The 21,235-nt window shown below is 60.1% G+C and overlaps 1 protein-coding gene and 1 non-coding gene across 2 annotated transcripts; one reads left to right on the top strand and one right to left on the bottom strand.

The window, feature by feature from the left end:
* Window positions 1–276: 276 nt before the first annotated feature.
* On the bottom strand, window positions 277–14,150 carry PELP1 (proline, glutamate and leucine rich protein 1). The gene is given in 20 exon segments (XM_038768887.1): window positions 277–396; window positions 572–1,630; window positions 1,632–1,679; window positions 1,681–1,771; window positions 1,773–2,020; window positions 2,271–2,471; window positions 2,610–2,665; window positions 3,014–3,179; window positions 3,326–3,473; window positions 4,115–4,231; window positions 4,801–4,889; window positions 5,162–5,249; window positions 5,391–5,520; window positions 5,677–5,842; window positions 6,023–6,082; window positions 7,078–7,149; window positions 7,326–7,475; window positions 8,865–8,970; window positions 10,522–10,586; window positions 13,915–14,150. Coding segments are annotated over 17 exon segments (2,952 nt in total). The 5' UTR covers window positions 7,455–7,475; window positions 8,865–8,970; window positions 10,522–10,586; window positions 13,915–14,150; the 3' UTR covers window positions 277–312.
* TRNAG-UCC lies at window positions 7,989–8,060 on the top strand. Its single transcript has one exon. It is a non-coding gene; the product is annotated as a tRNA-Gly (tRNA).
* Window positions 14,151–21,235: the final 7,085 nt, after the last annotated feature.

The raw sequence follows: 21,235 nt of genomic DNA, 5'->3' as shown, positions 1-21,235 counted from the left end.
AGGCCGGGGAGATAACCCGGCAGGAAACGGCGAGGCGGGGGGCCGGAAGGGGTGAGCCCACTGTTGGGCAGGGACCGTCTCTCTATGTTGCCAACTTGGCCTTCCCAAGCGCTTAGTACAGTGCTCTGCACACAGTAAGCGCTCAATAAATACGATTGAATGAAAGGGGGGGGGAAGACGCTGGTGGGCAGAACCAACGCCGCCCGCCCCCAAGGGCTGCTCAGAGCCAAGGCCGCACACAGAGCCAACAGAGAGACACACACGCAGACCCAGGTGGACCCAGAGGGGCTCTTTATTGGGGGAGGGAGGGGGCTAGGAGCTGGCTTCTGGCAGCTTCTCCTCGTCCGGGGGGCAGTCGATGAAGTCAGCCAGCATGGCGGCCGTGGGGTCCGGCTCCTGCAGGGGGAGAGGCGGAAGGCGAGTGAGAGGGGGCCTCGCGGTAGCCCACGGAGATGGTTGGAGATGCAGAGGGAGAGAGAGGGGGTGGGCACGCGCTCTCTCTCTCTCTCTCTCTCTCTCTCTCTGGGTCCTCAACCCCACCTCCCCGGGGGCACCCCCTCTCCGCCCTCACCTCCAGCTTGGGCGTGGAAGGGGGCGCCGGCTCCCGGGCCGCAGGCTCCGCTGGGGAGGCCTCGCCGGCGGCCGCCACCCCCTCGGGGTCCTCTCTGGGCAGGGCGGGGGCCGGGGGCTCGGGGTCCGGCCCCTCCGGGGGCAGGAGCGGCGGGGAGGTGGGGACCCCGCTCTCCTTCTCCCCATTGGCTTCCGGCGGAGCGTCGGGCCCCTCTGGGGTGGGGGGTGAGGGAGGCGGGGGTCTCCCCTCTGCCGAGGCCCGCCCCCGCCCTTCCTCCTCGTCCTCGTCCTCCTCCTCGTCGTCCTCGTCCTCAGCCTCCTCCTCCTCCTCGGCAGCGCCCTGCTCCTCCACCTCCATCAGCAGCCCCGGTTCGGGCTGGATCTTGGGTGGGGAAGGGGGAGCGCTGGCCTTGGCCGGCGGGGACGCGGAGGGGGCCGGGTGTCCCGCCTCCGAACCAAAGTCCACCTCCTCCAGCTCCTCTTCCTCCTCCTCCTCCTCCTCTTCCTCCTCCTCTTCTTCCTCCTCCTCCTCCTCCTCCAGTTCCCCTTCTTCCTCGTCAAAGTCCTCGAACTCCTCTTCCTCGTCCTCAAAGTACCCCCCTTCCTCCTCTTCCGGGAACTCTTCCTCCTCCTCTTCCTCCTCCTCGTCCTCTTCCTCATCCTCCTCCTCCTCGTCCTCGTCCTCCTCGTCGCTGCTGTTGATGTTGATGATGGTCAGGTTCTCCTCCAGCCCGCCGGGGCCACCCTCGGCCACCAGCTGCGGGGGTCCCGGCAGGGAGGCCGGGGCCAGGGGGGGCGGGGGTCCGGGGGTGGCCGGGGCCAGCTCCTCCGGCTCGTCCTGGGGCGGGGGCGGCGGCGGGGGGGGCGGCGGAGGGGGAGGCGGAGGGGGGGAGGGGGCGGCGGAGGCGGGCGGGGGGACCACGGGCGAGGCGGGGTGGGTCGGGGGCAGCAGCAGGAGGCCCTCGGGCACGATCACGACGCTGTCGTCCGAGTCGCTCTCCAGCGAGATCTCCACGTCCGACGCCTCCTCCTTCTCGTAGTGGACGAAGGCAGGGCGGGGGGGCGCGGCCCCCAAAGGCCTCTTCAGGGGGCGGCGGGGGGGGGCGAGGCGGGGGCACCGGCCGGCGGGGGCGGCGGGGCAGCGGGGGGCTGCTCCTCGCGGTGGTTCTCGGGGCCCGGGAGGAGGCGCGGGGGCGCCGACGCCGGGCTGGGCAGCGCCGACGCCGGGCCGGGCAGCGCCAGGCCCAGGTGGTTGCTGGGAGGGGCCGGGGCCCGGGGGCCCGGGGGAGGGACCGGGTGGAAGGGGGGGCGCCCGGAAAGGCGAGGGAGGCTCGGGCGGGGGCGGGGTGGGAGCCGGGCAGCCGGGGGGCATGGCAGGAGGCAGCGGAGGGGCTCGCGGGTGGACCAGAGCGGCGCACGTGACGACGGCTTCGGAGCAGAAGGAGGAGACCTGTGGGGAGCGGGGCAGGAGCGGGGGCGGCCAGTTAGTTGAAGGGACAGGGGAGCAAGGCGGGGTGGGGAACGAGGGGTGCTCAGAAGGGGAGAGGAGTCAGGCGGAGGAGGACGGGAGACAGGAGAAATGAGATGGGAAACGGTCACGGAGCAAAGGACTAGGCCACAAAGGAGAGATGCGGATAAGGCCGAGCTAGACAGGCACAGCTCCGGAGACGGGGAGCCCGGGCGGAGGGGCTGGCGGGTACCTGGATGTTGGGGTCCCTCTGTCCAAGGGAGAAGGCGCGCAGGGCGCAGTGCAGGGGCGGCGGGCACCGTGGGGCGGGCGCCAGGAGCAGGGCGAGCAGCAGGCGGAACAGCTCGCGGCGGCACAGGGCGTTGGTGTAGGGGTTGCCCCCGCCCGCCTCACTCGTCCCCATCAACAGGGGCAGTACCAGCTCGTGGAGACGCTGTGGGGAGAGGGGACACGGTTGCCAGGCGGTGGTCTGGGCCCCCCCCTGCCCGGGGCCCGTCCCTGCCGTTGCACCTACCGGGACTTCCCCCGGGCCCACCCCCTCTCCCGGCCCGCCCCGCCTCGGGGGGCTCACCCGGTGGGTCTCCTCCTTGACGAGGGGTCCGCACATGAGGATGGTGCGGCTCAGGGCTGCGTGGGGGTGAAAGGTGGTCACAAAGAGCCTGGCACCTCCCCCCGCCCTACCCCAGCCCTGCCCAAGGGCCCAGACTCAGGAGGGGACGGGATGGAAACAGGCAGATCTCACAGCATCTAGTCCTCTGCCATCCCCAGCTCGGCCGCACCTCCGTGGTCCCCTATGCCCCGTCCCCAACGCCCGTCCCGTCAGCCGCCGCGCCCTGCATCCCCACCTGGTCTGAAAGTGTGAGCCCAATACAGGACAACCGGATCATCTTGCATCTACCCCAGCGCTTAGAACGGTGCTTGGCACATAGTAAGCGCTCAACAAATACAATAATTATTATTATCATCCACGGGCACCTCGGAGGGCGGCAGTGCAGACGTCGCAGTTGGCGTTTCCGTCCCCTTTGCGGTGGATGGCGGGGACTCCGGCCCCCACCTCCCCCACGTCCAGCTTCGGTTTCTTGGGGGCACTGGGCTTTCCCGCCTGCAGTCCACCGTCGGGGGCCCCTCGGCTGGCCCGCAGCTGTGGGAGCGGCGGGGGAGGGAAGGGGTGAATGAGGGAGGAGGGGATGGGTGGGGAGTGGGACAGGAAGGAGGAAGGGCAGTGAATAAGGAGAAGGGGGTGGTAGTAGGGGACAGGAGTGGGAGCAAGGAGTGGGGGGGGGTCACCTTAAGGGCTTCTGCTGGGAGGGCGATGTCGCTCAGCAGGTGGGAGAGCAGGGTGTCGGCCTGGGCCCCGCCCTGGAGCACCCCGGCTCCGGCTCCGCACACCTGCACCCACAGCTCCAGCACCTCGTACGTCTTGGCCCTCACGGCGCTGCCGGGGTGGGGGGAGGGGATGCGTCACGGCGCGGCCGGGGGTCGTCGTCGCCGCGCCCCCAACCCCGGCTCCTTCTTTCCGCTCCCCGCCCCCGGAGGCGTGATGATGATGATCATGATGGCATATATTAAGCGCTTACTATGTGCAAAGCACTGTTCTAAGCACTGGGGAGGTTACAAGGTGATCAGGTTGTCCCGCGGCGGGCTCGCGGTCTTAATCCCCATTTTACAGAGGAGGTAACTGAGGCCCAGAGAAGTTAAGTGACTTGCCCAAAGTCACCCAGCTGACAAGTGGCGGCGCTGGGATTTGAACCCCTGACCTCTGACTCCAAAGCCCGGGCTCTTTCCACTGAGCCAGGCTGCAAGTAGCATCAGAGATGCCGGTTCTGGTCCCGGCTCGGCCGCTGGCCTGCTCTGGGGGTGGTGGGACGGATGGGTCCACCGGACCCCGGGCCGGTCGCTTCACCTCTCTGGGCTTCGGTTTTCTCACCCGGGAATGGGAGCGAGCCTCCCGGGGCTCCTTCCTGGGCTATGAGGCCGGGGCGGGAGAGGGACTGTGCCTGCTCTGATGTTCCCGTCCTCCCCTCCCCAATGCCCTGCCGCTCCTTGCTCCCGTCCGGCCCCCCCGGTGCCCCTCACCAGTACGGTCTCTCCTGGCCCGGGATGAGACAGTCCCGCCCGGGGCTCCACGTGTTGAGGACCTGGGGAAGAAGGCGACAGAGCAACCCGCCGAACCGCACCAGTCGAGCGCCGCACCTGCGGGGGACGGGGAGGGGGAGGTAGGGGGTGGGGGGACAGCCCGGGGATTGCGGCGGCGGGGGGAGGTGGGGTGTGTGCAGCTGCGAGGGGACTTACAGGAAGGGAACTCGTCTACGGACTCCGCTGCGTCGTACTTTCCCAAGTGCTTAGTCCAGTGCCCGGCACACACAGTAAGCGCTCCGTAAATCGCGCCGATCGACTGATCGACTGATGGAAACGAGGCAGTTCCCGCTCTGCCGACCTGCTTCCTGGCCCACCTCCCCCACCCCAGGTTCCACTTCCTGCTCACGGGGTGGGGGAAGGATTTGGGGGGGGGGTCCCGGAGGGTCGCCCAGCTGGGATGGACCACAGGGCTGCAGATTGGTGAGAGCCATTTCCAGAGTCCCGGAGGGGTCCCCTTGCACCCTAGGGGAAGTGTCTGGTGCGGTCAACCCCTCCGCGGCCAGAGCTCCGGTCAGTGTCGGCTGCTGGCAGGGACGCCTCGGCTCAGCCTGTGCCCCCCCCCACCAAAACGGTGCCCTCCGCGCCGGCTCCCGCGGTGCCCCGGCCTTGGCCTCATCACTCACGCCAGGATGAGGGTGGACAGAAGCTCCAGGGCCTCCAGATGCAGCCAGGGCAGCAGCAGCAGCTTCAGGGGCCCGTCCCCCATATGCGTCTTGGGGGACAGAGAGCGGGGACCTGGGGTCAGGGCGAGGGGGGTGGAGAGGGGACCCGGGAGACAGCGGGGACCCAGAGTCAGGGTGGGGGTGGGGGGAAGCGGGCCCTCCTAGGGAGGGGGAACCGCTGGTCAACCAATGGAGTAGAGGGCAAAGGAGGAGCGGAGAGGGGTCAGGTGGGGTCAGGGTCCGGCAGCGATGGATGGGCTGGAACCTGAGCCCCAGGGGGCTCCGGCCCTGGGGATCGGGGGGCAGAGGGGGCTGCACTCACAATGTTCTTGCTGTGGATGTTAAGGGTCCGGCAGATAAGGTCCAGTACATCCTGCACGGGGATGGACACTGGGGCGCCAAACTCCGAGCTAACCGGGGGCGGATGGGGGTGGCAGGGAGAGGGGGCCAAGTCAGAATGGGGAGGGGGGAGAGGAGCACCCCCCCTTTCTGGTCTCTCCAAGACCCTCCCCCGGCCCGCCCCCTCCCCCATCGCCAGGCCCCTCACCTACCTGAGGAGCAGGCCCAGGCAGCGGGCCAGGCCGGAGAACTGCTGCCGGAGCTGTAGGAGCCCTTGGGCCTCAGTGGCTTCGGCCGGGGGCAGCACCAGCGCTACTCCGGGCCCCTCGTACTGCAGGGGAGCTGGGCCGGGCGGAGAGGGGCCGGGGGACACGGACGGATAGACAGGCGGAGGGACAATTGTCAGGGCAACTGGCACCGCTCAGCCCGGCCCCCCCCGCCCCCCGGCTCCCGTCGGGCCCCCCGCTCGGCCGTGTGTGGCCCCTGCCTCAGGCTCACTTGTAACGGGCTCGGCCCCGTCGGCCCCGTCGAACAGGACCCCTAGCAGGTGGTGCAGCGAGGCCAGAAGGCAGTGCAGCTCTTGCTCCCAGCTCTCGGTGTGCTTCAGGCCCTGGGAGAAGCCAGCCCCCAGGGCCGGGAGGCGGGCGTAGCATTCACACGCCAGCTGCCAGGGGCAGGAGGAAGGGGGAGGAAGACCCGCACATCAACCCGGGCGCCCCCTCCAGCTCTATGCCAGGCACCTATGGACAAAGCTGGGAGCGAAAGGGGAGCTGGGCCCAGGAGCCCCTCCCCCGGGGAGTAGGGTGGGCCCCCTGCCCTCCACTCCCAGCCCTAGCAACGCTACCTGCTGCATTGAGGGGCTCAGTGCGTCCACACGGGCCAGGAAGAAGGAGGCCAGCTTGCCCTGTCGGGGAGGAAAGGCGGTGGTGATGAAGGGAGCACCATTTTCGACAGAGCCCAAGAGAGGCTCCTGGGTCCCGCAGGGAGCAGGGACCGCGGCCACTACCCGACCGAGTGGGTCTCGTGGCCTCCGCCTCCTGAGCTCACCATATACTGGGCTCCCCGCTTCCCCCCGTCTGACCGTCAGCTCCACAAGGGCAAGGCCAGGTGTGCGGCCCTTCACATCTGGTCAGCCCCATGGGGTGAGTGGGCAGTCCTTCGGTCAGCCCCTCACGGGGCAGGGAGCAGAGGAGAGGGGAGCAGCCACCCCACGACCAGAGGCCAGGTGTGGACGGGCTCCCCATCGAGTCAGTGGGAATGCCAAGAGACTGACGGACACCCCCAGAGATGGGTGCCAGGTACTGATGATGGCTCTTGCCAAGCTCGGCCCTCTGTCCTTGGGAGGCTCCGGGGAGACTCGTTCCCGTGGGTGGTCTCGGGCGGCTCCCGGAGCTCAGAGGGAGGAGGGGGAAAGGAGGAGGCAATGCACCGAGTGTCCCCAACTGCCCCTGGCACCCTTTGGTCACGGTCAGAGGCAAAAACTTCCTGTATGTCACTGGGTAGTTAGCCAGCAGGCGGGTGGGTGGGTGAGGACTGGGGTGGGGCCTGCCTTCCATGGGGTTTTCTAGGCCCTGCGGGGTGGGAGGGAGTGTCTTTCGGATCTAGAAAATGTGGGTGGTGGAGGGGAGGTGGGGGGATGGAGAGCCAGGGGGAGGCAGGCAGGCAGGCCCGGGCGGCTCAAATGAGTGATCAAAGTCTGGGTCTTCGGGCCATCCCCACGCCCCCGCCCACTGCAGCCCAACGCATGGCCGGGGCTGAGGCTCGATGGACCATCAGGTGGCTGTGGCCCCGTGTGCCCTGTCAGTCCCTCCAGGGCAGGGAAGCACTCCGGCCTCAGACCCCGGACCCTCCCATACCCCCACTCCCAGACTCACCCACAGGGAGCCCCCCAAGACTCACCCGCAAGGAGCCACAGGCCCGGGGATAATGGGTCATGCAGGCCTTCATGCCCTCCAGCGCTGACAGCTCACACTATGGGGGTGGATGGACACGACACAGAGGGGGATGAGCGGTGGGGGGCTCCTGGCCCAAGCCCTTCCCTCCTCAATCTCAACCCATCTCCCCTATAATCCTCCCGTTTCAGACCCTGCCCCAGTCCCCCAGGCGTGCTGGGGGGGGGGGGGGTGTCCGTCCGTCTGTCCGGTTACCTCGGGCTTGAGGCCGAGCAGGGAGGTGAGCAGGCCGGGCAGGTGGTTCATGGAGATGTCACGGGCCAGTTCGGGCAGCTGGGATGAGTAGCACAGCAGGTCCTTGAGCACGGCCACCGCCAGCTCCATGGTCAGCACTGAGTCCTGGGACTGAACACGCGGGGAGGCCGCGAGTCGGAATCCGTGCATGCGTATGTGTGCGTGCGGAGACGTGCCCTTGTGAGCATGGGGGCAGGGGCCCGGGAGCGCACTTCCCCTCTCCCGCTTCCCCCGGACCCCCTGCCCAGTCCCACGGGGGTGGGGACAGGTCAGGGAAGGGGCAGCCTCCCGTGAGTCCCTCGGGGTCCAAGCCCTGTCAGCCTGGCAGGGCTCAAAAAGACTGTGAGGCTAGGCTGGCGGTGGAGCGGATGGGCCTCTCTCCCGGGGGGGAGCGGGCTCCAGATCTGTCGGACCCCAGTCGAGTGGCCCAGGGTCCCCTGACGGGGAGCCCTGAGTAATAATAATAAAATAATACTAATGATGATGATGATGGCATTTGTTAAGTGCTTACTATGTGCCAAGCACTGTTCTAAGCACTGGGGCGGGGGTACAAGGTAATCAGGCTGTCCCACATGGGGCTCACGGTCTTAATCCCCATTTCACAGATGAGGTAACTTGAGTGTCGCGTGGGTGGTACAGTGGTGAGCATAGCTGCCTTCCAAGCAGTTGACCCGGGTTCGATTCCCGGTCAACGCACTTGAATTTTTAGAGAAGCAGCGTGGCTCAGTGGAAAGAGCCCGGGCTTTGGAATCAGAGGTCATGGGTTCGAGTCCCGGCTCCGCCACGTCTGCTGTGTGACCTTGGGCAAGTCACTTAACTTCTCTGAGCCTCAGCTACCTCATCTGTAAAATGGGGATTGACTGTGAGCCCCACGTGGGACAACCTGATCACGTTGTATCCCCCCAGCGCTTAGAACAGTGCTTTGCACATAGTAAGCGCTTAACAAATGCCATCATCATTATTATTATTATTATTACTGAGGCATGAAAAAGTGAAATGACTTACTTAAGGTCACACAGCTGACAAGTGGCGGAGCTGGGATTAGAACCCACGACCTCTAACTCCCAAGCCCGTGCTCTTTCCACCGAGCCGCGCTGCTGGCTGAATATCTCCCAGCCAGGCCCCAATTAGTCAGCCAGTCAATCGCATTTATTGAGCGCTTACTGTGAGCGGGGAACTGTACGAAGCGCTTGGGAGAGGGCAATAAAACAATATAACAGGCACATTCCTTGCCCACCGGGAGCTGAGAGGGCAGCTGTATCTGGCCCCCGAGGAACAGAGGGCCAAGTTTGGGGGGCCGGGGGAGCGGGTGACGTTCTGATGGAGGAGGGACGGAGGACGGGAATGGGGAGAAAGAAAGTGGGGCTTGCAGCAGCTGGGAGGGGGGGTGTCCGGTGGACGATGGGCAACTGAGGTGAAGAGGATTGGGTGCGCTCAATCCCTGCCAGATGGGGTGGGAAAAGCCCCACGATCCTCCAGGCGGGGAGGAGGGTGGCGGACCTGCAAGATGTGCTGGATGCTGCGGAGCCAGGACACACAGTGTTGCTGGAACACCTCCGTGGGGCTCTCGCCCACCAGCAGCGACAGCAGGCACAGCCCTTCAAACCTGCCCGGGGACAGGGGAGGGAGGAGAGAGGAGGGGGGTCACAGCTCCTTCCCCCACCCTCACCCGAGAGGAGCAAACCCCTGTCCCCTGCCTCTCCATGAGGGGATGCGGCTTCTCCTCCCTGATCGCCCCTCACCGGGCCAGCTTCCTCACAACCCTTCTCCTCCCCGGCTTTGCCCCTGAGGTGGGACCCGGGGCCCTCCAGGTGGACATCCCTCGGGCCCCTCCGCTCCAAACCCGTGCCTCTGGGCCTTCCCCCGCCCCTCCCTTCACGGTCGACGCTGCCTCCGAAGCCACCGGGAAAGCGGCCCGTTCTTCTCGGCTCCAATCGCTCCCTGGGCCGCCCCCGCCCCCCCCTCCCCAGGTCCAGTGGGCTAAATCCTGTCAGATTTCCTCCGGAACACTTCAGGGCTCCGGCCCCTTCCTCTTTGGCCAAACGGGCTGGCGTGCCGGTCCCGGCACTTGCTGTGGCCAGCCTGACGGCTGCAGCACCCTGCCCGCTCCGGGGTGCGACCCTCTCGGGCCCACGCCTCCCCTGCTATCCCTTTCTAAAACAGCACTCCGCTCCTTAGCTCGGCCCATTTCTCTCCGCCTCCAGCAGAACCTTCCCGACCACACAGGCATCAGAGGTCTCCAGTTTCTTTCTCCTTCCTACTTTCCCACTCTCTTCTCCCACTACTCCTCACCTCCTCTCTGAAACTCCCGGTTCTCCATCTCGCTCCCACGCCCACACACACCGATATCTTGCTCCCTCCCTTGCCCCGTCTGGTATCTCCTGGCCGCTTGCCCCACCTTCGAGGCCCTTCTGAAATCACGTCACCTCCAGGAGGCCCTCCCTGATAAATCTCTCACCTCACTATCCCCTCGCCCTACAATTACTTCAGGCTTCCGTGTGTCACCTATCAACCGCTCAACGGTATTTACCAAGCGCTTACTGTGTGCGGATCACTGTACTGAACTCTTGGGAATATAACAGAGTGTACACCGCTAGCCCTGATGAATGTCTGCCATATCATCAATCGTATTTATTGAGCGCTTACTGTGTGCAGAGCACTGAACTAAGCGCTTGGGAAGTACAAATTGGCAACATATAGAGACGGTCCCTACCCAACAGTGGGCTCACAGTCTAAAAGGGGGAGACAGAGACCAAAACCAAACATACTAGCAAAATAAAACAAATAGAATAGATATGTACAAGTAAAATAGAGTAATAAATATGTACAAACATATATACATATATATATGCCATATCTCTTCCTGCTCCTCTAGTTCATAGTGGGCAGGGAATACGTCTCATATCTTCTCTCCCCAGTGTTAGTACAGTGCTCCGCACTCGGTAAGTGCTCAATAAATACGATTTGGTTGATTAAACGCTCCCTTTCATCTCTCGCCCTTCCTCCTTCTCCCTCCTACCTGCAAGTTCTTCTCGAGTCCAACTCCGGCACTAGATTGAGAATCCTCCAGGGGCGGAGATCACCCGAGGTCACGGCCGCCCCGTCCTCCCCAGCCAGCGTTAGCCCGGCGCTCGGCCAGCGGGGTGAAGGAACCTACCGGGTCTTGATGGAGCTGAGCCGGCTGCTGCTCAGGCCGATGAGGGTCCCAACTGCAGTCTGGTTCTGTACGGAGGGAGAGGCCCTCAGTCAACTGTGCTGATGTTGTCATTTCTCCTCAACCGTCCGCTCTAAGGCACTCAATCACCCTGCCCCTTCCTACCTCCCCTCGCTGCTCTTCTGTTGCCCAGCTCGCCCGCTTTGCTCTTTTAATGCCAACCTACTCACTGGCCCTCAATCTCGTCTACCTCACGGCCGCCCCTGCGCCCATGTCCTGCGCCCCCCGTCCCCCCAGCCCGGCCACTTCACATCCAACTGATCATCACATCATCCTCCAAGAGGCTTTCCCCCACTTTGAGCCTTTTTTTCTCGACTCCCTCTCCCTTCTGCATCATCTGTGAGGAGGAGGAGGAGGAGCAGAAACCATTGAGAATTAAATTCACCTATAAATGCATGTAGGACTGACAGGTTTGATGGCACTGTGCACACAAAAAGGCTGTCCCCTATTTTTTTAAAATGATACTTATTAAATGCTCACTATATGTTAAGCGCTTTGCTAAGGTAGAAGCAGTCTAATCAGGTGGGACACCCCCCAGGCCAAGCCTTATTGGAGGCCCATCTCCTCCAAGAGGTCTTCCCTGACTAAACCCACCTCTCCTCTTCTCCCCCTCCCTTCCCTGACTTGCTCCCTTTATTCCTCCCCCCCCCACCCAGCCCCACAGCACTTACATTCACAACCGTCATTCACTTCTATTAATAATAATAATAATGATGGCATTTCTTAAGCACTTACTATGTGCCAAGCACTGCTCTGAGCACTGGGGGGGATACAAGGTAATCAGGGTGTCCCGCGTGGGGCTCACAGTCTTCACCCCCATTTTGCAGATGAGGTAACTGAGGCCCAGAGAAGTGAAGTGACTTGCCCAAAGTCACACAGCGGACAAGTGGCGGAGTTGGGATTAGAACCCATGACCTCTGACTCCTAAACCCACTGAACCATGCTGCTTCTCAGTCTATTAGTGTCTCTCCCTCTAGACTGCAAGCAAGTAGGGAGCAGGGAATGTGTCTACCAACTCTATTGTACTGTCCTCTCCCAAGTGCTTAGTACAGTGCTCTGCACACAGTACATGCTCAATAAATTTGATTGATTCTCTGAGTGCTCTGATTGCTGGGCAGGGCTTTGGCATCTGTCACCTGAGTTTTCCCTCACGCCTCCTCCTCCCCCTTGTGAGGTACAGAGAGGGCCGGCAATAGTGTCTGCCCACAATCCCTCGCTCACATCCTCCCCTTTCGTATCAAATTGACCATCGATTCTCCCCTTCCCCCCACCATCTTCAAAGCCCTCCTGAAATCAAATCACTTCCCTTAAACCACACAGAAGCTTGATGGGGAGAGGCCGGTAATCCTAATCCCCTTTCAGTCACCTGCCCGCTGTGTGACCTTGGGCAGTTTATTTCCCTTTTCTGGGCCTCGGTCTCCTCACCTGTAAAATGGGGACAAAATTACAGTTCCTCTCCCCTTTAGAGCGCAAGCCCCGTGTGGGACTGGGATTACGTCCGATCTTCTTACGTTGCACCTTCTCTAGCGCTTGACGCTCAGTAAGCGCTCAATAAATACTCGGCGCATAGTAAGTGCTCAATGATCAATCACCATCATCATCATCAATCGTATTTATTGAGCGCTTACTATGTGCAGAGCACTGTACTAAGCGCTTGGGAAGTACAAACTGGCAACACATAGAGACGGTCCCTACCCAACAGTGGGCTCACAGTCTAAAAGAGTGGGCTCACAGTCAATCAATCAGTGGTATTTACTGAGTGCTTACTGTGTACAAAGCAGCGTGGCTCAGTGGAAAGAGCCCGGGCTTTGGAGTCAGAGGTCATGGGTTCGAATCCCGGCTCCGCCACGTCTGCTGTGTGACCTTGGGCAAGTCACTTAACTGCTCTGAGCCTCAGTTACCTCATCTGTAGAATGGGGATTAAGACTGTGAACCCCACATGGGACAACCTGATCACTTGGTATCCCCCCAGCGCTTAGAACAGTGCTTTGCACATAGTAAGCGCTTAACAAATACCAACATTATTAATTATTATTACTTGGAAGAGTCCAATACAAAAGAGTTGGTAGATGTGTTCCCTTGACCACAAGGAGCTTCCAGTCGGAACAATCACACCAGCATGGGCACATGACCCGTCTAGGCCCACAGGCCTCCATGGCTGAATCTCACAGCCAGTGGGGTCTCCTTCACTCCACGTACCAGAAGTCCTGAGGGATGAAGTGACTCCTACAGCACTTATGTACACAGCAATCTATACGTTGCTTATTTTGGGGATTTTTTTCTTTTTTGCGGTCTTTGCTAAGCGCTTACTCTACGTCAGGCACTGTTGTAAGCATTGGGGTACATACCAGCCCGCTGTTGGATAGGGACTGTCTCTAGATGTTGCCAATTCATACTTCCCAAGAGCTTAGTACAGTGCTCTGCACATAGTAAGCGCTCAATAAATCATCATCATCATCATCAATCATATTTATTGATCGCTTACTGTGTGCAGAGCACTGTACTAAGCGCTTGGGAAGTACAAATTGGCAACGTATAGAGACAGTCCCTGCCCAACAGTGGGAACATACCCGACAGTGGGCTCACAGTCTAAAAGGCGGAGACAGAGAACAAAACCAAACGTGCTAACAAAATAAAATAGACTAGATGTGTACCAGTGAGATAAATTCAAATCCCAGCTCTGCCAGTTGTCAGCTGTGTGACTTTGGTCAAGTCACTTCACTTCTCTGGGCCTCAGTTCCCTCATCTGTAAAATGAGGATTAAGACTGTGAGCCCCACGGGGGACAACCCGATCACCCTGTAACCTCCCCGGCGCTTAGAACACTGCTTTGCACATAGTAAGCGCTTAATAAACGCCATCATTATTGTTATCATAAATAAATAAATGCGTGCGGGGCACTGTACTAAGCGCTCGGGAGGTGGGCAGAGAGGCAGGGAGGGAACATGGCGGGCCTGAGGAGAAGCGATGATGATGATGATGATGATGATGATGATGATGAAGTCACTTCACTTCTCCGGGCCTCAGTTCCCTCATCTGTAAAATGGGGGTGAAGACTGTGAGCCCCCCTGTGGGACCACCTGATCACCTTCTGTCCTCCCCAGCGCTTAGAACAGTGCTTGGCACATAGTAAGCGCTTACTAAATGCCATCATTATTATTACTATTATTAATAATTATTATTACTTGGCACATAGTAAGCGCTCTGTGAGTTATTAGGATAGCACCAACGGCGCGGCGCCTGAAGGTGGCGCTGTCCCGCAGGCTCGGCCGCTCCCGAGGCCACGCCCCCTCTTGAGGCCACGCCCCCTCTTGAGGCCACGCCCCCATGCGCTCACCTGAGCCCCGCCCACCGTCCCGTGCAGGCGCAGCAGACGCACGAGCCCCGGCACCAGCGGGGTGAGGGGCGGCCCGGCCCCGGGCGGGGCGGCCGGGGTGTCGCTGGGCCGCGGCTGCAGCAGCCCCGACACGCTGTCCAGAAGCGCCTGGCACAGCCGCGACCCCGGCCCGCCCCCGGCGGGGGTCCCGTTCCCCACCGCCGCGGCCGGAGCCCCGCTCAGCACAGCCGCCGCCATCTCTCTCGCTCCCCCTCAGCCGTTGGCGCGCGGCGATGACGTCCTCACGCCGCGACGGGGCCGGGCGGGAGGGGGCGCGCGCCTGCGGGGGGCTTCGGAGCATGCGCACTAGGGAAGGACCCCCCCTCCCTCCCACCCGAGGGTGAGAGGGGGCATGCGCGCGCCAGCGCGCGGGGGGGCTTCGGAGCATGCGCACTGGGGAAGGACCCCCCCCACACCGAGGATGGAGGGAGCATGCGCACTGAGGGGAGCGGAGGAGGCCCCAGCTCATTGAGTCGTATTTATTGAGCGCTTAGTGTGTGCGGAGCACTGTACTAAGCGCTTGGGAAGTACAAGTTGGCAACCTATAGAGACGGTCCCTACCCAACAGCGGGCTCACAGTCTAGAAGAGGGAGACATTCATTCATTCAATCGTATTTATTGAGCGCTTACTGTGTGCAGAGCACTGTACTAAGTGCTTGGGAAGTCCAAGTTGGTAACATATAGAGATGGTCCCTACCCAACAGCAGGCTCACAGTCTAGAAGCGGGAGACATTCATTCATTCATTCAGTCGTGTTTATTGAGCGCTTACTGTGTGCAGAGCACTGTACGAAGCGCTTGGGAAGTCCAAGTTGGGAACGTATAGAGATGGTCCCTACCCAACAGCGGGCTCACAGTCTAGAAGGGGGAGACAGACATTCATCCATTCGTATTTATTGAGCGCTTACCGTGTGCAGAGCACTAAGCGCTTGGGAAGTCCAAGTTGGCAACATATGGAGACGGTCCCTACCCAACAGCGGGCTCACAGTCTAGAAGCGGGAGACATTCATTCATTCAATCGTATTTTTTGAGCACTTACTGTGTGCAGAGCACTGTACTAAGCGCTTGGGAAGTCCAAGTTGGCAAGATCTAGAGACGGTCCCTACCCAACAACGGGCTCACAGTCTAGAAGGGGGAGACATTCATTCATTCATTCAATCGTATTTTTTGAGCACTTACTGTGTGCAGAGCACTGTACGAAGCGCTTGGGAAGTCCAACTTGGCAACGTATAGAGACGGTCCCTACCCAACAGCGGGCTCACAGTCTAGAAAGGGGAGACATTCATTCATTCATTCAATTGTATTTATTGAGCGCTTACTGTGTGCAGAGCACTGTATGAAGCGCTTGGGAAGGCCAAGTTGGCAACATATAGAGACGGTCCCTACCCAACAGTGGGCTCACAGTCTAGAAGGGGGGAGACAGACATTCATTCATTCATTCAGTCGTATTTATTGACTGCTTACTGTGTGCAGAGCACTGTACGAAGCACTTGGGAAGTCCAAGTTGGAAACATATAGAGACGGTCCCTACCCAACAGCGGGCTCACAGTCTAGAAGGGGGAGACATTCATTCATTCATTCATTCAATCGTATTTATTGAGCACTTACTGTGTGCAGAGCACTGTACTAAAGCGCTTGGGAAGTCCAAGTTGGCAACATCTAGAGACGGTCCCTACCCAACCTTGGGCTCACAGTCTAGAAGCAGGAGACATTCATTCGTTCATTCAATCATTTATTGAGCGCTTACTGTGTGCAGAGCACTGTTACTAAGCACTTGGGAAGTCCAAGATGGGAACATCTAAGACGGTCCCTACCCAACAGCGGGCTCACAGTCTAGAAGGGGGAGACAGACAACGAAACAAAACATAGTAACAAAATAAATAGAATAAATATGTACAAGTAAAATAAATCAAGTAATATATACATACAAGCATATATACATATATACAGGTGCTGTGGGGAGGGGAAGGAGGTAAGGCAGCGGGATGGTGATGGGGAGAGGGGCTCAGTGTGGGAAGGCCTCCTGGAGGAGGTGAGCTCTCAGTAGGGCTTTAAAGGGAGGAAGAGAGCTAGCTTGGCGGATGTACGGAGGGAGGGCATTCCGGGCCAGGGGGAGGACATGGGCTGGGGGTCGACGGTGGGACAGGCGCAGACGAGGCACAATGAGGAGATTAGTGGCAGTTAGGTGGAGGAGGAGCTGTTGGCCTCATGGATGGCGCCCCAGCCTGGGAGACAGAGGACCTGGGTTCTAATCCCACCCCGCCTCTTGCCTGCTGTACGGCCTGGGGCAAGGCATTACATTTCTCTGGGCCTCGTTGTCTTCATCTGTGGATTGGAGGACAACGGCTTCACAACATTTCTTTCCCCTCCGTCCAAACTGCGATCACGGTGCCAAGCACTTATCATTTCCCATCAGCCTCCTCGCTGACCTCCCCACATCCTGTCTCATCAGTCCGTACTTTGCTCGGCTGCCCGGATCATTTTTCTCCAAAAAACCCCATCAGTCCACACAGCTCCCCACTCCTCAAGAACCTCTGGCGGTTGCCCATCCACCTCTTCATCAAACAGAAATTCCTCACCGTTGGCTTTAACGCACTCAATCACCATGCCTCTTCTCCTACTACCACTCAACCTGTCCACTTCTCTAATGCCGACCTAATCACTGTACCTCGATCTTGCCAATCTCACCGCTGACCTCACCCAGGTCTGGCCTGGAATTCCCTTCCCCTTCACATCCAACAGATCACTGCTTTCCCCACCTACAAAGTCTTAATAAAATCACATTTCCAAGCAGCCTTCCCTGTCTCAGCCCTCATTTACCCTACTCCCTCTCCCTTCCAGTCACCTGTGCCCTCTGGATCTGTACCCTTTGGGCACTTAATAATCATCCCACCCTCCACCCCTACAAGCCCTTATGTATCTAATTTATAATGTCTGTCTCCCTTAAGACTGTCAGCTCCTTGTGGGCAGGGATCGCATATACCCAACCTGTTGTTCTCTCCCGAGGGCTTCGTTCAGTGCTCTGCACTCAGTGAATACCACTGATTGACTGGGAACAAAATAACTATTCTTCTCCCCCTTAGAATGTGAGCTCCATGTGAAACAGGGACTGTGCCAGACCTGATTATCTTGTGTCTACCCTAGTGCTTGGCACATAGTACCCGCTTAACAAATACCACAGATATTATTGTTTGTTAGGGGAAGGCTGGACACCATCAAACAGAGGGGAGTCAGAAGTATGGAAACCCCTGGACTGAGGTGGGATTGGGTGGGCCTGGAAACCATGGTCTAAACTGATGGTCTAAGGGGAGCCGGGAAACCACCAATATGCATGGGAGAGCCTGGAAAACCACCTAACTGATGGTCTAAGAGGACTGTGGAGACCAGCAAATCTGGATACACTGGTTCATTTTCAATTGGCCCCGGGGGTGCGCCTAGGGCTGTGAAATCAAATGTGTCTGTTTATTGTTCTATTATTCTCTCCCAAGTGCTCAGTACAGTGCTCTGCACACACGGACACTATGAGCCCCAGGTGGGACCACGTGCAATATGACACATTGCCTGCTCACAGTGAGTTTAATGTCTACAGGGAAGTACTTAATAAACACTGTGGTATTATTATTATTAGCTACTGTTGTTATTAATGATGGTTATTATTGTTACTATTATTGAGAAGGGTGACCCAGGGTGTGGGAGAATGCTCCTTCCCCTCTCATTCATGCATCCATCGCCAGGGTGTTACTTCTACTCTGAGATGCACCCTGAAGAATGTCCAGTGACGGTAAGTTCATTGTGGGCAGGGAATGTGTCTGTTTATGGTTATATTGTACTCTCCCAAGCGCTTAATGCAGCGCGCTGCATCCAGGAAGCGCTCGTCAAATACAAGTGAATGATTGAATGAATTCTGGGAAGGGGGAGGTGGGGCCGATTCTGCTCCCAGGATGGGGTGCTAGCCCACCATGGCCTGCCGCTGACCCCTCCTCAGAGCTGTCTCATGGGCAGGAGGCATGTTGTCCCTCGTTGGCTGGAGGGAAAGTCACGCTGGCTCTGTCGGGGTTCCTGTCCAGACCTGTCTGGATCCGGGGCCTTCGTCAACAACAGTTCCCAGGGCACCCGAGGCCACCGGCAGATTGCTGGTCTCCAGAACCCGGGGGAGACGGGACTAGTTCAAGCTACAGGTCTGAAGAAACCCTTTCTCTCCCAAGAGCCTACAGCCCTAATAATTTTTTTATACGGTATCTGTTAAGTGCTTACTGTGTGCCAGGCACTGTTCTAACTGCTGGAGTAGATACAAGATAATCAAGTTGGTCCGAAAAGATGTCCTACACGGGGCTCACAGTCATAATCCCCACTTTACAGATGAAATAACTGAGGCTTAGAGAAGAAAGACGGCGAGGGGGGAATGGAAAGGGGAAGAGAGGCAAAAGAGAATGAGAGGAGGATTGGGCGAACACTGCTACCCGAGGGCAGCTGGGGCTTTGTAGTCCTGGCAATGTCATGGACGAAACCCCTTATCCCCTAGATGAAAGGTGCTCCCCACATGGACAGTGGAGGGGCTCCCCAGGGGACCAGATCACAAACCCCTCCCCAAAGGGGCCCTGCCCCAGGCTCCAGGTCACCCAGGGAATGGGTAAACTGGCGGGAGGGATAAGCAGAGGGGGAAGGAGGGATGGAAAGAGGAAGAAGGGAGGGGGATCAGTAAGGGGAAATGAGGAGGAAGGGGGAGATGGAAGAAGAATGAATGAATGAAGGAGGAGGAGGAGGAGGAGGGAAGAAGGAAAAAGAAGAGGGAGGGGAGGGGAAGGAAGGGAGGAGGGGGAGGGAAGGGAGTTAGTCCATCAATCACATTTATTGAGCACTTACTGTCTGCACAGCCCTGTACCAACCCTTTGGGAGAGTACAATCGAACGGTCACATTCCCTGCCAACAATGAGCTTACAGTATAGAGGGGGAAGGCAGGAGGGAGGGAAAAGAGGAAGGGAGAAGGGAAGGTGGAAAAGGAGGGAGAGAAAGAAGGAGGAAGGAAAGAGGGAGGAGGGAGGGGGAAGGAGGAGGGAGGGAGGGAGAAGGGAGGAGGAAAGGGGGAAAGGGGGGAGGAAAGAGGGAAAAGAGAGGAGGAAAGAGGGAAAAGAGAGGAGGAAAGAGGGAAAAGAGAGGAGGAAAGAGGGAAAAGAGAGGAGGAAAGGGGAAGGAGGAGGAAAGGGGAAGGAGGAGGAAGGAAAGAGGGAGGAGGGAGAGGGAAGGAGGAGGAAGGGAGGGAGGGAGGGGGAGAAGAGGAGGGAGGAAGAGGGAAGGGAGGAAGAAGGGGGAAGGGGGGAGGAAGAAGAGTGAAGGAAGAGAAAGGAAGGGGAAGGAAGGAGGAGGAAGGGGGAAGGAAGGAAGGGGAAGGAAGGAGGAGGAAGGGGGAAGGAAGGGGGAAGGAAGAAGGAAGGGGGAAAGAGGAGGGAGGAAAGTAAGGAGGAGAGGGGGAAAGAGGAGGGAGGAAGGGGGAAAGAGGAGTTAGGAAGAGGGAAAGAGGAGGGAGGAAGTAGGAAAGGGGGAAAGGGGAAGGAGGAGGAAGAGGGAAGGAAGGAGGGGAGAGAGAGGGGGAAAGAAGAGGGAGGAGGAAGAGGGAAGGAAGGAAGGAGGGGGAAGGGAGGAGAGAGGGAAAACAGGAGGGAGGAAAGGGGAAGGAGGAGGCGGAAGAGGGAAGGAAGAAGGGAGGAGGAAAGGGGAAGGAGGAGGCAGAGGGCAGGAAGGCGGGGAGCGGGTGGCGTCTGCGCAGTGTGCGCCTGGGGGCGGAGCGCCGCTCGGGGACCGGGGACCGGAGACGGGGGACCGGGACAGGCACCGAGCGGACGGGAGGAGAGGACAGGAGCAGAGAGAGGAGAGGAGCAGAGGAGAGGACAGGAGGAGAGGAGCGGAGCCGCCGGGGGGGGCCGCCGGGGGGTGGGAGGGAGGGCGCAAGCACCATGGGGGAGAAAGCGGGGACCAGGTAAGCGGGGCCGGGCCGGGCCGGGCCGGGCGGGGCCGGGCGGGGCGGGTTGGGCCGGGGGCTCCGGACCCCTGGGTCCCCGGGACCGGGCGGCCTCCTCCTAAGGCCCCCGGGCTGGGCTGAGGACCCCCCTCCCCAAGCCCCCCAGCAGCCGGCAGCAGCATCGCCATCAGCGGGGTCCCATCCCCCCGCCACAACATCTCGTGCCCGCCAAACAGGAAGCTTCGTGGCCTGTCCCCTGCCGCTCGACGCCTCCCTCCCCGCCCGTGGGCCAGGAAAACGGCCGCCCACCCGGGCCCCCTCCCCATCAGTCCCCACCCATGCCTCCTGCAGCCGCTCCTTCTGCTGACGAACAGGCCAGAGGGGCAGTTGGAGGAGGGAGGAAGCCCACCCATCCATCCATCCACCCACCCACCTATCCACCCATCCATCCATCCATCAATCAGTGGCATTTAGCGAGCGCCTCCCGGGCGCGGAGCACTGGACGAAGCGCTGGGGAGAGGACAGTCTTTTAGACTGGGAGCCCACTGTCGGGTAGGGACCGTCTCTATATGTTGCCAGCTTGGACTTCCCAAGCGCCTAGTCCAGTGCTCTGCACACAGTAAGCGCTCAGTAAATACGATTGATTGATTGATTGACAGGCCTACGGGGTCGGGGGGCGACAGGGTCCCCGTCCCCAAGGAGCCGGCAGTCTGGATGGAAAGGAAGGCCGAGGCGAAGAGAAATGTCGGATCCGGACAGGAGGGCCGGGGGAAGGAAGGGGGCAGATCCAAGGGCAGGGTTGGGGGGCGGGTGGGGGGATGTAGAAGGGAGTGGGAGGAGAAGTGGGATGCAGGAAGACGGATTCGGCCTCAGGATTCCCAGCACCATCCCAGGACGCAGGTGTCCCGCTACCAGCCTCCGCCGCATCCCCATCTCTACTCCCTCTGGGATCTAAGCGGCCGGGCCTGGGGTCTCCCCAGTTGTCCCCTTCAGTCTCTCCAACCCCCCTCACCCTAACTCGCCACCCCCTTCCCCGGAGGGTCACAGGAGCCCCAATGTTGCAACCCCACTGGACACCCCCCTCCAACTTCCTCATTTCAACCCCTGGCAAGCCACTTCCTGTTGTGGCCCAATACCACCCCGGGCAGGGAGACAGGACTCTTGGGTTTTTGAGGCAGATGGGTGTTGTTTGTGCGTGTGCCAGAGGGGGACGCAATCCCTGGGGAGCAGAATCACCGTGTCCCTTTGGAACAAAGGGGTGAATCTGGAGAGGAGGGCAGAAATTGAGCTCCCGGAGGAACGGGGACTCCGTCCGATCCCTCCCAAGC

Source organism: Tachyglossus aculeatus, chromosome Y4 (assembly GCF_015852505.1).
Source record: "Tachyglossus aculeatus isolate mTacAcu1 chromosome Y4, mTacAcu1.pri, whole genome shotgun sequence".
NCBI lineage: Eukaryota > Metazoa > Chordata > Mammalia > Monotremata > Tachyglossidae > Tachyglossus > Tachyglossus aculeatus.
Note: the sequence above shows the minus strand (reverse complement) of the source record. Positions and strands in the feature narration are given on the sequence as shown.